Source organism: Rhinolophus hipposideros, assembly GCF_964194185.1.
Source record: "Rhinolophus hipposideros genome assembly, chromosome: 3".
NCBI classification, from domain to species: domain Eukaryota; kingdom Metazoa; phylum Chordata; class Mammalia; order Chiroptera; family Rhinolophidae; genus Rhinolophus; species Rhinolophus hipposideros.
The window spans coordinates 47306075-47320846 of NC_138049.1; the positions used below are offsets into that span (position 1 = coordinate 47306075).

The 14772-nt window shown below is 47.9% G+C and overlaps 1 protein-coding gene across 4 annotated transcripts in view; it reads right to left on the bottom strand.

The window, feature by feature from the left end:
- FOXO3 (forkhead box O3) overlaps positions 1–14474 on the bottom strand; it is a 108625-nt gene extending 94151 nt beyond the window's left edge. The window contains exons 1-2 of one of the 4 annotated variants that reach the window (XM_081045259.1): positions 14359–14474; positions 11810–12554 (exon numbers count right to left, since the gene is read on the bottom strand). In XM_081045259.1, the coding sequence (XP_080901385.1) occupies positions 11810–12427 (618 nt within the window). In that variant the 5' untranslated portion in view covers positions 12428–12554; positions 14359–14474. Of the gene's footprint in view, positions 1–11480; positions 11558–11809; positions 12664–13651; positions 13817–14358 lie in introns of those variants that run through there. The other 3 variants (XM_081045257.1, XM_081045258.1, XM_081045260.1) reach the window with 3 other exon arrangements.
- Positions 14475–14772: the final 298 nt, after the last annotated feature.

Consider the following 14772-nt stretch of genomic DNA (forward strand, 5'->3'; position numbering starts at 1 on the left):
TTAAAAAGGGTAAAGCCTAACACATGGCCCAAATGACCTAGACTTTCAGCCTGAAATAAGGACCTTTCTTGGAAAGGGAGAACACTAAATAGGACGGATTTAGGTAATTCAGTGAAGCAGAGCACATGCACCTATTCAAACAGAAGGCTGTAAGCTTATCTTTATTGGGCAGGGTTGGAGATAGAAGGCCTGATCTAGGCCACTAATTTCAAGAGAAGGATCCTAGCTCACCTAGAACGTTATCTATCAGGAGCTTAAGAGCCCATGTGTGCCAAAGCAAGCACACTCACCCTGGTATCAACTCGAAGATAACCTTAAAATAACCAGGCTCACTACATTTTCACAGCCATTCTAGACTTCTCCGAGTTACATAATTGCACCTGCTCTAACTGATCATTATTTTTCTAAAGAAATGCAAAAGAATGTTTGGGCTCAGAGTTTCAATTTTTACTTAGAAGAAATTACCTTGCTTAAAATTTAGTCCACAGGCAACTATTTATTTGCATGATAGGTATATTCATACATGGCAAATTAACCTATTAATGGGAATTTACTGAAAAATAACTAGAGACTAAAGATATATCCCTTCTCATTCTACCAACTGAAAAAAAAAACACAGAAAAAAGGTACCCAATACAGACTAAATTACAAATGTATGAAGGGTTAGATTAACAAGTCCTCGATTTTGAAATGAACGTTGGCACAGAGCCCCAGGACAGCACCTGTGTAAGGTAAAAACTCTGCAAGAGCTACAGCAACACTGAATTTCAAATCAGGTAAAAAATTTTCAGGAATTTACCAACATGAAAAGTGCTAATGGAGAGATCTACAGAAAGCATTTTACTTTATAAAATCATTACAGTATTAGAAGAAAATGAAGCTATATTGAGTTTTTAAATATTAAGTAAAATTTCATTGTGGGGGGAAAAAAGGACAGGAAGGTGAGCAGAAGGCATTAAACATCACTCGGCCGAGTTTAACATGAAATATGGAACCAAGGCAGTTATCTAGATAATTTATGATGAAAGAAATATCATTTTTAAAATCAATTATTAGGGTACTTCAGGAAAAAAGCAGTTTTCAGATTTGAATTATGTGAGTGAATGACTTAAGGAGCCACTTGATCTTTCTGATGTCGTGCCCGTTTTCAAGGAGACATCTAACAAGCTATATCGGATGTAATTGTATGCGCTCCTTAAGCTTCAGGTTTACACGCAGAGGTCTACCTTTAGAAGTCTAGTGGCCACTGCCACCTTCTGTGACAGCTGCCTCCGGCCCACCCCCGCCCCACCCCCGCCCCGTGGCTATACTGTTATCAGGCAGAACCATTCTGCCCGCTCCATATTGTATTCAGTCTATCTTTTGGATACAATCCAGACACTATTCACCTATCTTTTCTATGAAACTGAGATTCTGAATTTTTCCCCCTCACACACACGAGTATTCTGTTAGCCACATTTTACCTTAGGGCCAATGGGTCCTGCGTTCCAGTGGCCAATTAAAACCATCACTTTAGGTCCTACTGATACGTATTTTTACCTTGAAGACAAAAGCAGTTAGCTCTTCAACAGAGATAAACACTTTAACCTGGCCAGCAACTTGCATTACACAACATTTTCTGTTTCTATCTTGGCAGCCTGCCTTTAAAACCCTTAGTAACTGCACTGCAAAGAGTCAACCACCTCACAAAATATTTTTAATACCGTTAATTACGAAATCTGATTCAGCAACCAAACTTCTCCCAGGAACTTCTTGTAAATTTTGTTTTTCTTGAAATCCACTTTTGTTGAAATCCATTTTTCTTGGTGGTACTGTGTCATCCATCTACCTACCTGAAGCCTACAGAAGCACAGATACCCTGTTCTTCCAAGGCAGAAATTTCTCAAGAGATAATATCCCAACCCAAAGGATATCTACACACTATGTCTCATTCTATTCGTTCTACATGGTACACTTTGTATCTGACCCATAGTAAACCATGGTCACGCAAGGCCATGCGTGACCAAACAAAAATGAGAATCCTAAACCAACAGGTTTCTAACAGAATTCTAAAACCACTGCTTCTATTCCCCCACTAAAAGCTCAGGCACTGACTCGACTCTTAAGTTTTTAGCTCATACAAGAACTAAGGGAAGGAGCCTAAATCAAGGGTCCAAACACACTCCCCCATCGACACACACAGACGTGTCCCACTGAGTCAGCCAAAACTGGGAAGCTAAGCATTCAGCACAGTATCCGAAGAATTCACATGAGGATCAATGCTAATCCCGGGGGTGCCAAAAAAATATGTATACACGTGACTTGTATTCATCTTTTGTTATAGATATATACTGAAGAATTACAATTTTAGTACAGGTTTTTCCTTTCTTAAAATGTACATACATTTTTTGGCACCCTCTGTATATGTAAAGAATGTGACACATAGTAGAGACTTTTGTTTTTTTAATTCAAGTACACAAAACAATGTAATAGACATTTATCATTTATGTCCCTCACAGTGTCAACCTCGCTCCCCCCATCTACTACCCCTCTGACATCGCACACAGCCATTACATTTCCACTGTCACAGTAGAGACTTTTAAAATGGAAGCTTTTTTCAAAAGTTATAAACTTCCAGTTATAAAATAAATGTCACAGGAATGTAACATACATCATAGTGACGATAGGTAATAATGTATTGCATATTTGAAAGTTGTTGTTAGAGTAAAAGCTCATCACACATGTAAAAAATCTTTAACAATGCATGGTGATGGATGTTTATTAGGAGCGGAGGAAACTTAAGAAGATTCCGGATTAGCCTTCCTACCACCATCTGTGACAATGAACCTGACAGGGCTCCATTTTCTCAAACCCTGACAGTGACCAGGAAGAGAGGATTCTTGTTCAACACTAGCCTTCCTCCCGTTGAGGACCCCAGGCTTTCCTCTCCCCTCGAAGACCAGCTGTTCTAGACCACAGCTCAGTCAGCCCATACTCCCGCAGACCACCAGCTTCCCACACTAAGCCGAGAAGCAGAAACTTAGTGTGGGGAGTGGGGAGGGAGCCACGGACAAACTCTAGCAGCAATGGGAGGGGCCAGTTCGAATAGTTCTAACAAGGAAACAGAGGAGAATTCATACCTCCACTCCGTCCTCAAGGCAGGATGAGGAAATTTAAATTACCAGAAAGTTACCTATGAATGATTATAAGAGTTTCACGAAACCTTTTTATTATTCTCCTCTATCTGCAGCCCTGTCTGTCCCTCTCTCCATTCCTATGCTCCTGTGTTCATGTCCTAAAGCTACCGTGACAAATGACCACAAATTTAGGGGCTGCAAAAACCAAAAACGTCTTCTCACAGTGCTGGAGGCTAGTCCAAAGTCAAGGTGCAGGCAGGCCCTGCTCCCTCTGAAGGCTCCAAGAGAGGCTGCTTCCTGGCCTCTTCCTGGCAGCTCCCATCAACCCCTGGAGTTCATGGGCTTGTAAGGGCCTCACTCCAAGCTTTGCCTCAGTCTTCACTCGCTTTCTGTGAATCTAGTGCAAGAGTCTTCTCTTCTTATAAGGAAACCAGTCACTGAAGTTAGGGCCCAGCCTAATCTAATAAGACCTCATCTTAATTTAACTAATTACCTCTGGAAAGATGCTATTCCCAAACAAGGTCTCATTCTAAGGTTCCAGGTAGACATGAATTTTAGAGGGATACTTTTCAACCCACTATAGCTCCAAAATTAAAATAAACCACCATGACCAAGATACAGGGCAAAATGGAGGGAAATAACAAATTATAGCATTACAGAACTATAAATATTTCAAACTTCTGATCTCCAGTGGATCCATGACTACTCAATCTGAGTTGGAAATAATGTAAGTTTTTACCTTTGCTCAATCCATGGGCAACTGAAGTTCTGAAAAGTATCAAAAGTCTCAACCAATATAGCACTAAAACACAGAACACTCCACGGACCTACACATTTGACATACTTTGAGGTTTGGTATTAGGTATACGTGAACATTCATATATATTATCAAAAGTAGAACAGCAAAAGGATTAAAGGCAAGGGAGGACATTTTTCAGTTAAACAGGCTTTTATTTAACTATTTGGGGATGGGACATAGAGCATGGGTCTTAGAAGAACAAGGTTTCCTTTTAAAAAGTTACGTTAGGTTTTTAACCACCCCCTCCTCCAAGTTACCCTTTTCTAACGATGACATAGCCTACACAGAAGCGTTAAAAGATGTTGTTTTTGTTTTTAGTCAAAGTTCTACTTTAGCTATGTGAGGAAAAAAATACTTGAGATCAGTTTAAAGTCTTGTGTACTCCCTCTGCTGGCTCTGAATTTAAAATAAATTCTCAATGGCTTCAGGAGCCAAGTATTAATTTCTCTCGACCTCTAAAACACAAGGAAAAACATGACATGGATTCTCCCACACACACATGCAAAGGTCTTCAAAGAAATAAATAAGAAATTACAAAACACATACTGAAAACTGCCAAAAAAACTGACATCTGTCGCTATTGGCTTTTTTATGAGTTCACTCTAAGGGAAAGCTAATGAATTTCTTTCGTTTGGGGAAGGGGTCTCTACCTGCATTGGCCCTGCCCTCTAACAAGTGTACCAGGAGCTTTCCTTCCTCTGTGCTCACCTCTCCACTGCAGGACTAGGGTGCATCTGGGCACCCAGGCCTGTTGGGTCCCCAGGATAAGCTGGCTTCTTCACCATAAGCAATTACCGGAATAGCAAGTGACTGGAAAGACCACAGCCCATCAGAGAAGTTGGTCCATTTCTCTTTGTAATGTTATCCCAGAACAGTAGCTACTGCATTGCAGGGGAAAAAACAAATCTCAAAATTAAAATCTCAAAAAAAAGTCCAAGTGAAAAGTGGAATACGCACAGTCTAGAAAAACCCAGCTTGAAAGGTACTGCAACATACATTTGCATTTTATCAGGAAGGAGCAACACATCACAATATCCTATGGATGCCCGCTACAGTACTTTTTATGACTTGGGAAATTGTGATACTGAGAAATGACAATTGTTTGGTCAAGAGTAAAACGGTGACAGATACTGAGTCTATGTATGATAGAATCAGAATTGGATCCTCTATCGTAATCACTAGCCTATCACCTACTCAGAAAGCTCTAGCTCACAAGAGTTACAGACTGGCTCTCTGAAGAAGTCCGTCTCAAAGACTGCTTGCTTTCTTTTCTTCCTTCATATGTGACTTCTATTCTCTGATCCATGGATATAAAACTTCAAGTATATTTGGGATGTATAGCCCCAAATGCAAAACATTACAGACAACTTAGTTTTATACAACTGCTTTGCTCCTCTAAGAAATAGGCAATTTTAGGCTGGACAAATCCCACAGTGACTCTTTCTAGACAATGCACATGGACGCTGCATAAAGTGGGGTGCACACACAGAGAGCAGACTTGATCTAACTTTGTCTTACTGAAAGATCAGGCTTCCCTCAGCTTGTCATGGGTAGTGACTGGCACTGATGAAGTTTTCAGACTTCTACACTAGGAAACATGACACCGTGAAAACCCTTAGACAGCAGAGCACCGTTTCATAATGACACTACATCACATGAACGGCGGCACTAGGAGGCCTAAGACTTAGGCCACCTTCACAGCTACAAGTATCCAAAAGACTCGACACATGACAGCACCTCACTCCTGAGTCACATCACCCCCTTTCAGTGTCAAGTCCCAGAACACAGCTGTCCTCATGGGCGGAGGGCACAGTGATACCAAAAGCAGCTCCACATATCAGAAATGTGCATTTGTCTGGTAAATACACTCCTGTTCTCAAGGATCTTACACTGTACTTGGGAATATACAGGAGTCACAGAAAAATGACAGAAGAAACAGGCAGGAGTCAGGGGTGGGCTGGGTTAGGGCGGGGTGGACAGAGCAGCCCTTTTCAGCAAGGTGAGCTGAGAGCGCTGATGGAGAAACAGCTCCTCTCCTAGGAGCCACCCTACAGGAGGGGGGAGGGGAGCAGAGGAGAGCAAATGAAGTAAGAGTTTGCAGAAATGTAGGCACTGACACGAACAGCTGTGAAACCACAATGGTTAGCAGCAGACATTCTAGAACAGTGAAGCTCTGGGTTAACAAGGACACACTCTTAGCTCCGCCCCCGCGAGCTGTGGTCCCTGAGGCAGCCACTCAGCATGCTCCTGGCCTGTCTCCTCACCTGTGAAATAGTCCGATCTCCTGGCCTGTCTCCTCACCTGTGAAATAGTCCGATCCCCTCTAAGACCTCTTCTAGTTCTGAACTTGAGTCGCCTGTCTCAAGGCTCCACATTCACTCCAAAGGGAGCCACGCTTACACCAGGCCCCACGGGACAGAATCAGGGGTCCCAGACCCGCGAGGGCCGCAGGGGTACTCTAACCTGGGCGGATTAGGGAAAGCCCCAGCTTCTCCCAGACAGATTCCAACTACAGGAGCCATGTCACAGAGGCCTTGCAGCTCCAAAAAAGCTGAAAATAATCTGCAGAGAATTAAAAGCCAGCTCTAAGCCAGAGCTTAACACCAACTTTGCCATCTGTTGATAACTTCTCTGCAGAGCTGAAACACTAGGCAAAGCAGAAGTACACATGTGACAAAAAGCGAAGAGCACGGACAACAATGACAAGTTCAGAGCACAGCTTTGCACGTTTTATTTTGCCTTCCTCCAATAGAACGTGAACTCCTGTGACCTGGAACCTTACTTGCCTTGTGCTACTATGCTATCCCTGGGGCTGTCCGAATACTTTGCACACAGTATGCCTTTGAGAAATATTTGTTGAATGAATGAAATGGCATGTGATGTGAATGGGTCAAGACGGTTTTCTCTTCCCATCTTTTACTCACTTACTGTGCCCACAAATGTGCCATCCACTGATACCCACTTGTGTATATGTCATCCCCGGTTCCTTCTACAGCAGCAAAAAAAGAAACTGGCTCTTCAGGACCCCTCAATTTGTAACACAGGAAAAGCTGAGCATGAAGATGCGCAGTGAAGAATAATAGGATCAAGTCTGTTTCCTACAGGCAAGATGAGTGGGTATGAAAACAAAATAAATCCCATGCTCTCTCCAGCCCTGGGAATCTGGAATCTGACGGATCAGCAGTGGGTCAGTGGGATGGTCTAATCTTTGCACTTTTTAATGAAGATCTTTGGATGGATGGAGTCTGCTAACCTTTGACCAGAGCAAGTCAATGACTTTTTAGTGGGACATGGACTCTTCGTTAATTTTCCAAATAAAAATATCTCGCAGGTTTTAAGTAAGGATCACAAGTAGAGTATTAAAAAGTTTAACGACATGTTCTTCTACGGTGTCATTCTCTTAAAATAGAACCCTCCTAAATAGGTTTCATTTCATTTTCTGAGAAGGAGATAAACATATCAAAATAAACTTAGCTTCGTTTTTAAAGAGTCTCTGCTCCATGGGGCTCACAGAGCGAAGGCTGCAAGGGCCAATTTCTTCACTTCGTAGGTCAATGACACAGCTTCGAAAAAGAGGAAAGACAGCCCCCCTCGTGTACTGCTGCCTTTGGAAGAGGAAGTGTATGAGTTGAGAATCACTGACAAAAGAGAGTACTGCCAAAGGAAATTACAAAATAGCATTCTGGCAACATGGGCCAAGCAGAAGACAGATTCTTCACCCGCGACCATAACTGGCCCTTTGATGAGTTACTCCAAAGGTGACTGAGGTCAAGATTATGAGCCAACATGGAATTAAGACGACTTTGTCATTTTGAAATTTTAAAGAATATATTCTTAAACACAAAAATTGCAGTTAAAATAACATTTTCTTAGTAGAGTGGGTTGAAAAGGAACTGGATGCATTAATCTAAAAAACTAGAATGGTGAGGACGTTATGTGGCAGGTCAGCCCTCATCGTTTCACCTGGAGAAGAAGCCGCGAGTGCATATTCTCACATGAAGGAAAGTCTCAGTCTCCTGAAGAATTACCCTCAAGTAGCAGCAGAAGTCGTCACACAGTAGCCTACATTTGTGAAACTGTGGGAACCACCATCGAAACGCGAGGCCGCCTAATGTCTCTGTGCCCTGGTCCATGGGAAATGTAGGTGTGGGTGTGTAGGAGAGTAAGAGATTAATAGGCCTTACAAGGGAAACTCTGGAGTCCTAGAGGTCTGCCCAAGGCAGGCGGAACCAAGAGGACTCACCAGCTTAAGAGTGGGTGCAATGCCAGTAAGTTTAATGAGAATTAAAGGAAATGTAACCTTTTCCCCTCTTAACCACATCTGATCATTTGTTTCTACTTTAATGCCTGAGGTGAGAGAACCTGTGAGATAGCCATCACCTTTCTCCCTGGCACAGTATGCCTCTGACACAAGTTAACCAAGAACTTCCTCCTTTTGTTAAAATGCTATCTTTTTTGCCCCTTTATGACTTCACAGTTCCCAAATTCCCATACTGAGAGGCACTGGACAGCTGCCTGTCATACAAACATGACGCACGCACTCGGCCTCCATCGATAGTCCTCTATCTTTCTGATGCTAAAATAACAACCAAGACATTTTTAGACTGACAGGCAAACATGCTTTTCAGGAAAGCAACTTCTACTTATGTAAGACTACTCATTACTTCATTACTTAGTAAATGACCTTAAAAAAGATAAATTTAAAGAGGAAAATAGTGTGATTAAGAACAAAGACCTCTAGAACTGTGGCTACTAATTACCTCTGTACTAACTAGACGTATGATCTTAGAAAAGTCATTAAATAACTTGAAGAATCAGGTTCTTCACCTATAAAATAAAGGAGTTAAATTAGATCAGTGAACCCCATCCTTGGTTGTACGTAAGAATCACCACCACCACCACCAAACACTAATCCACACACCATCACAATTAAATCAGATTCCCTGAGTACTGGTATTTTTTTTAAAGGCTCCCTGGTGATTCTCATATGCAACCAGAGCTTCAAACCACTGGTCTCCATTCTGATCTCCAAGGCTTCTTTTCTAATTCTTTCATTCTATGATCTTAGAGTGATAATCCTAGTTACAGGATCTCGTAATGCAATGGCCCCAAAAGCTACAAAATAAGTAAGGCTTATGTCCTGCATACTGTGCCTATGTGCACACATGACTAGGAGATATTAACCTGAATTCTAGACATTTGTAGAAGCTAAAAACCCAAATGCGCAACTCAGAATGAAAGTAGTGCGGTTTAAATGCACATGCATGCTTCCAAAATGACTAACCATGACAGGAATCAACTCCTGAAACTTGGATACATGGACCTGGGTCACAATTAGCTCCTGACCTCTCCCTTTTCCCTCTTCTTCTGCCTCCACTAAACCACAAACACACAAAAAGTTGGCTCTTAGTCATAATCAGAATATGAAACCAGTCCGTTTCAAAGGACCCTCTCCATCAGCAGAGATTTGCAAGTTCCTGCATGGCTGCATTTTGTGATAAAGGTCATCTTACAAAAACTCTATAACTAAATTATATCCCTTTAGCCTTCAAGGATTAGTTGTCACAGGGTACTCAGAAATGGAATTGGTGTAAAATTTTAAAGTAAAAATAATCATAAAATGTGTGCCCTGTATTAAACATATTAAGGCTTGAGAGTTTCAATTTACAATATTTCATAAGATTTTAGTTAGAGATTAAAACAGCAGAGAAGGAAAAAAGAACTTATGACACCAAAAAATGGTTAGGACACAAAACCATAAAGTTTGTGACTAGGCTCAAAATCTCTACTGCAAATCCTGCAAGCCACATGAAAATATAATTAGCCCAGTCTCAATTCATGGCTACTTTTGGTAATACCACTTTCTCACATTAATCTTTTTAAAAAAAAAAAATCAAATGATAGCAAACTGTCATTATTTTTAACTATAAGCACAATAGAAAGAAATGTTATTTGTGGAATTAAATTACTTTTGTAATATTACAAATCATAGGAAAGGTGAAAACCCTTCCCACATTAATTTTTTTACTAAGTTAAAAGTTAGTTAACTTTTAATCAACAGATTCTCTGCACCAAATTCAGAACATGCAGAAGTAAACTTCAAGTGTGAGAAATCTGAAAATGATTCCCAATCCAGAAATCCATCTTCTTCGATTCTGTAGTCTCCCCTTCCTAACACTGTCTCCTGAGATTAACCCTTGCTATCCTCTTGGAAACTCAGTTTTAAAAGATATTACATTAGCACTACCTTCAAATGGAACTCATCCTTTAGGTAAATAGTCCTCATATCACACAACTGGCATTCCTCTGCAAAGCAATAAAATTAAATCAAATGTAACATTCATAATGTCAGCATTTGTTAAAGGAAATGAAACAGATTTTGTGGACTATCACAGCACACATTTTGCTTTTAAAGTTTGTTTAATCCAAGCAAGGTTTAAATCTAAACATGGCCTCTCCAATACTGGCCATAAAAAAAACTGAAAAACAAAAACAAAAACAAAACAAACAAGAAAAAAAACCAGGCACTTCACAAGGTTTTTTTTTAAAGCAAATTAAAACTCGATACACTAAATTCTTTAGCTTTTCATATACAGTCTCCTCTCCAGAGTTTCAGTTCTCTGCTAAGGTCAAACTGTTCTTATTTTATACACCTACTGGAACCCAGGAAAATACAGGGCTCCCCAAAGACAATCATGGAAGGACAGAAAGAAGTAACTAGCTCTTTAATTAAAAAAAAAAAAGGTAATTGCAAATAGAAGCAACTGATAAGCAAGCAGTGTATATCTCCAACTACGCAGGACTCCCTTTTGCCTGGTATCGACACATTCATATCTTAGGGGAAGGGGCAGGAGGATGAGGTGCCAGTAGGAGCAAAGCAGCTGGGTATCAGCAGGGGCACAGAAGCTAATCTCTTTGGATGCCCAACTGCAGGAAGTCATTACATCATAGGCCTTTCCACACCTCTCCCTACCACGTGTCCAGTGCCCCAAGAGGCCGAAAAGGAACAGTAGAGAGCCTCTCTCCAGGTTCACTTATTGGTAGAAGCCATTACGGCCCAACCCTGCCACCCAACGTGCATCTGAAAGGCCGAGGTGCAGCGCCAGACCGCGAGTCCTCCGCACCTGGACCCAGCCTCAAACAACGCCCGAGTCCAGGCCTCAGAGGGAGCCGCAGGTGAGGCCAGACGGCACTGAAGGGGCAAAGCTGGCGCGTTCCAGGCCCCAGAACGTCCCAGAGGCTACTGGGGGCAGGCTTCCTTGAGACATCTCTGAGCAATAAAGGTGTTACCCGACAGCCAGCCAGGAAAAGGTTTGCAACCACTGCTTTTTCTAAGATCTCTACGCCTGTGGGAGTTAACACCCACAAGCCCGAAACTTAGACCCAAGGGTCCTCATCCAGCTAGTGACAACGCACCACGCTCCTGCGACAGGCTGGCAACCACAAGTCCAAAGCCGCCTCCCGGCACCGAGTCTCAAACACCCCCGCGCCCCCTCAGTCAACCCGCGGCGTCCTCCCCGCAGCCCCACTACGTGACTTCTACTCCAAAGTTGGCCCCGACCTACCTCCTCCGCGCTGTCCCGAGAATCCAGCAAACGCACTCTTGTCCGTCTGTCCTTCCCTCACCGGAGTCCCTTGCCCCCTCCCCAGAGTCCCCAGCCCCTCTCCGCACCTGGCCACCGCCGAAACTTCCCAGGAAGGCTACCCACGCCCCCGGGCCACCCCCGGGCCCCCCTCCTCCCGGGGTCACAAAGGCCCCCCACAGCCCCACGGAGGCGGCTCACTGCTAACCCTCTCCCCCACTCCCGCAGGCGCGCTCCGCGAATGGAAGGCGCGCCTCGCACTGCGCAGAAGGCCCGGCGGGTCCCGCCGCCTGCCCGGGGTGGGTACGCACCTTCCAGCCCGCAGAGCTGTTGCTGTCGCCCTTATCCTTGAAGTAGGGCACGCAGCGCACCATCCATTCGTAGATCTGGGACAGGGTGAGCCGTTTGTCCGGGGAGCTCTCGATGGCGCGAGTGATCAGGTCAGCGTAAGACAGGTTCCCCCAGGCGTTCCGCCGCGACGAGCATTTCCTCGGCTGCCCGGAGCCCCCGGCCGCCCCCGGCTGCGGCGCTGGCAGCGGCTGCTGAGGCTGCAGCGGCGTCTGCGTCGCCCCGCTCGGCGCGCCCGCCGCGGGGGCCGGCCCGGAACCGGGGTCCTGCCCTCCCGGAGCCAGCAGCCGGGCCGAGTCCTCAAGGAGCAGCCCGGCGCTCAGCGTGCCGCTCCCGCCGCCGCCGATCGCCATGGCCGAGCCGGCCCTACCGCCGCCGTCCTCGTCGTCTTCATCGTCCTCCTCCTCGGGGATCATGGAGTCAGCGGCCGCCTCCCCCGAGGGCTTGGCCGGGCTCCCCTGGAGCTCGGGCCTCTGCAGGGGCCACGTACAGGAGCGCGGCCGGCTCTGGGGCTCGAACTCCGGGTCCAGCTCCACTTCGAGCGGAGAGAGCGGGGCCGGGGAGGCCCGCGCCTCTGCCATCTTCGCCGCCCGCCCGCGGCTGGGGCTCTGGCGCTCTCCTCTCCGCCCGGGCGGGGTGCGGCGGGGGAGGGACGGGGACGCCGCGAAGGCTCGGGCTGCCGGGCGCCGCTGCCGCTACTGCCGCCGCCTGGGAGGCACGAAAGGAGAGAAAAGGGGACTTGGTTACCCCGGGCTAGAGCCCAGCGCTCGGCGAGTGCTCACCCGCCGCGGCCGCCGCTTCCCGACCGCACCGCGCCCGCCTCCCCGGAGCAGGCGGACCTGGAGACGTGCGTCCCGCGAACCTGGCGCAGCAGACGCCGCCCCCTGGCCAGGCCGCCGGGGAGAGACGGGCGAATCGACGGGCTCGCACGGGGCAGCCCCCTCCCCCCGCCGACGCAGCCGCGGCCGCCGCCAGATCCGCAGGTCTCTCCTGGGCTAGGTGGCTGGGCGGGGACGGAGGGGGAGGGGCGGGGGAGGGGCGCGGGCCGCGCCTTTAAAGCGGGTTGCGGCCGGGGCTGGCGCAGCGGAGCCGCGGTCCCGGCCCGGAGCCGGGCGAGCGTGCGTTTGTTTATGTTTCGCTCGGGCCCGCTCCAGTGCCTCCCGCCGCGGCGCCGCCAAAGTCTGTGGCGTCTTCAGCTCTGCTCCCCGTCCGCGGCCCTGCCGCCTCCACGCACCCTTGCCATCCGCCCTCCCAACGGAGGGTCCGAACCCGGGGACGGCGCGGGCAGCTCCCTTCTCCCCTCTTGGCCCGCGGGCCGGGAGGGCGAACGTGGGTACGAGCGCAGACGGGCCCCTGTCACTTCCAGAAGAAAGAAAAGACGGGAAGAAGCGGGGCAAGCAGCGCGGAGGAGGTGCTCGCAAAGGGTCGAGCCGAGCAGGAACGGCCACTTTGGGGTTTTGTGCGGTTTATTTTCTCACGGACGTTGTGCCCTCCACCCCCTTCCCAGGAAAGAACGGAGGGTGGGGGCAAGTCGGAACATAAATCTTCCAACAGGTCGGGAAGCGCCAAGTCTCCCGAGCCGCCAGAAAACCCGGACCAGCACGTTCATCACCTCCTTGCTCCCGCTGCTGCCATCTTGACAGTTTTCCCCCCTTCACTCAAGTCCTTTAAAAACACTAGCGGGAGAGAAGGGGGCGCGCACACTGAGTCACGGGGAAGGAAAAGGGAAGCGCCTGGCCCAGCTCGGAAGCAGATCCGGAGTCACCGGGAAGGCGGCCGCCCCGCTGCACAGCTCCGGCGCCTACCTCGGTTCCTTCCCTTCAGGGACGAGGCGGGAGGACGCACAATCCCGCGCGGGCCCGGGGCACGGCGAGGAGGGGGCGTGCAACCTCAGCGAAGGAGAGGCGCTCCGGCTGCCGCCGCAGCCCGCCAGAGGACCCGCCTGTCAGCCTGCGCGCCGCCGCCTTCCACATTCCTCCTCCTCCTCCTCCCTTCCACGAGCAGGGCGGCCGCCGCAGAAGCACAAAGTTATAGACACACGCAGGGTGCCTCAACCTAAGCTGACGGCGGGCGGGCGGGCGGATCCCCGCCCAGAGGGAGGGCTGGGCGCCGGGCCCGGGTGTGCTGGGGTCGGGCCGTGTGTGCGTGCGCTCGCGCGCGCGCCTGCGCGACTCGGCTCCGCGGGGCCGCGGGTGTGGGTGGCAGGGCGCGCGCCGCAGCCCCGGACTCGGCGGGCTCCCTCAACTGTCCCCGCCGGGCGCCTCTCTCCCTAGAGCCTCACCGATAACAAAGCGCGGTCAGGGCCCAGGAGAAGAGGGCGGGGGGAGCGCAGAGCCTCAAACGCTCCACGAGCGCAGTCGCGCGGCCTCTCTAACGAGCCTGGCTCCCGGGGTCCCCGGCAAGCGTGTGCGTCCGCCAGGCTCTGGACCCGCCCTGGTGTCGGGTTCCCCATTAGAACCGGACACCAGGTAACACGCGAGATAAGATGCTGACCGCAGATGGCAAGGGTTACCTCGGCGTGGAAATGCAGACAGGCGAAGATGTTGGTGCCTTCGGGACTTCGATAAGCTGATGCCCTCAGATTTGATCAGGCACGAAGAGGTTTGCACTGAGTCTCTCACCCAGGACGCTCGGCCGCAATCGTGTGTCACTTTTCATGGCAAACTAGGGGAGACATGTAACACCGGAAAAAGCAAATTATTCACATTCCTAAACGCAAGAGCAGACTTTGAACAGCTGTGAATGGGAAATAATTTGATTCTAATTTGTAAAGGACGGCAAACGTTATTTGTGCATTTTTGACTCAAGAAAAACTCCTTTAGGTTTAGAAAAACATCTTTAGAAGTCTGTATCCAATGATCAGATGCTAAATCATTTGTGTACTAAGAATGCACACGACACGCAACACGCACACCAAAACTCCACT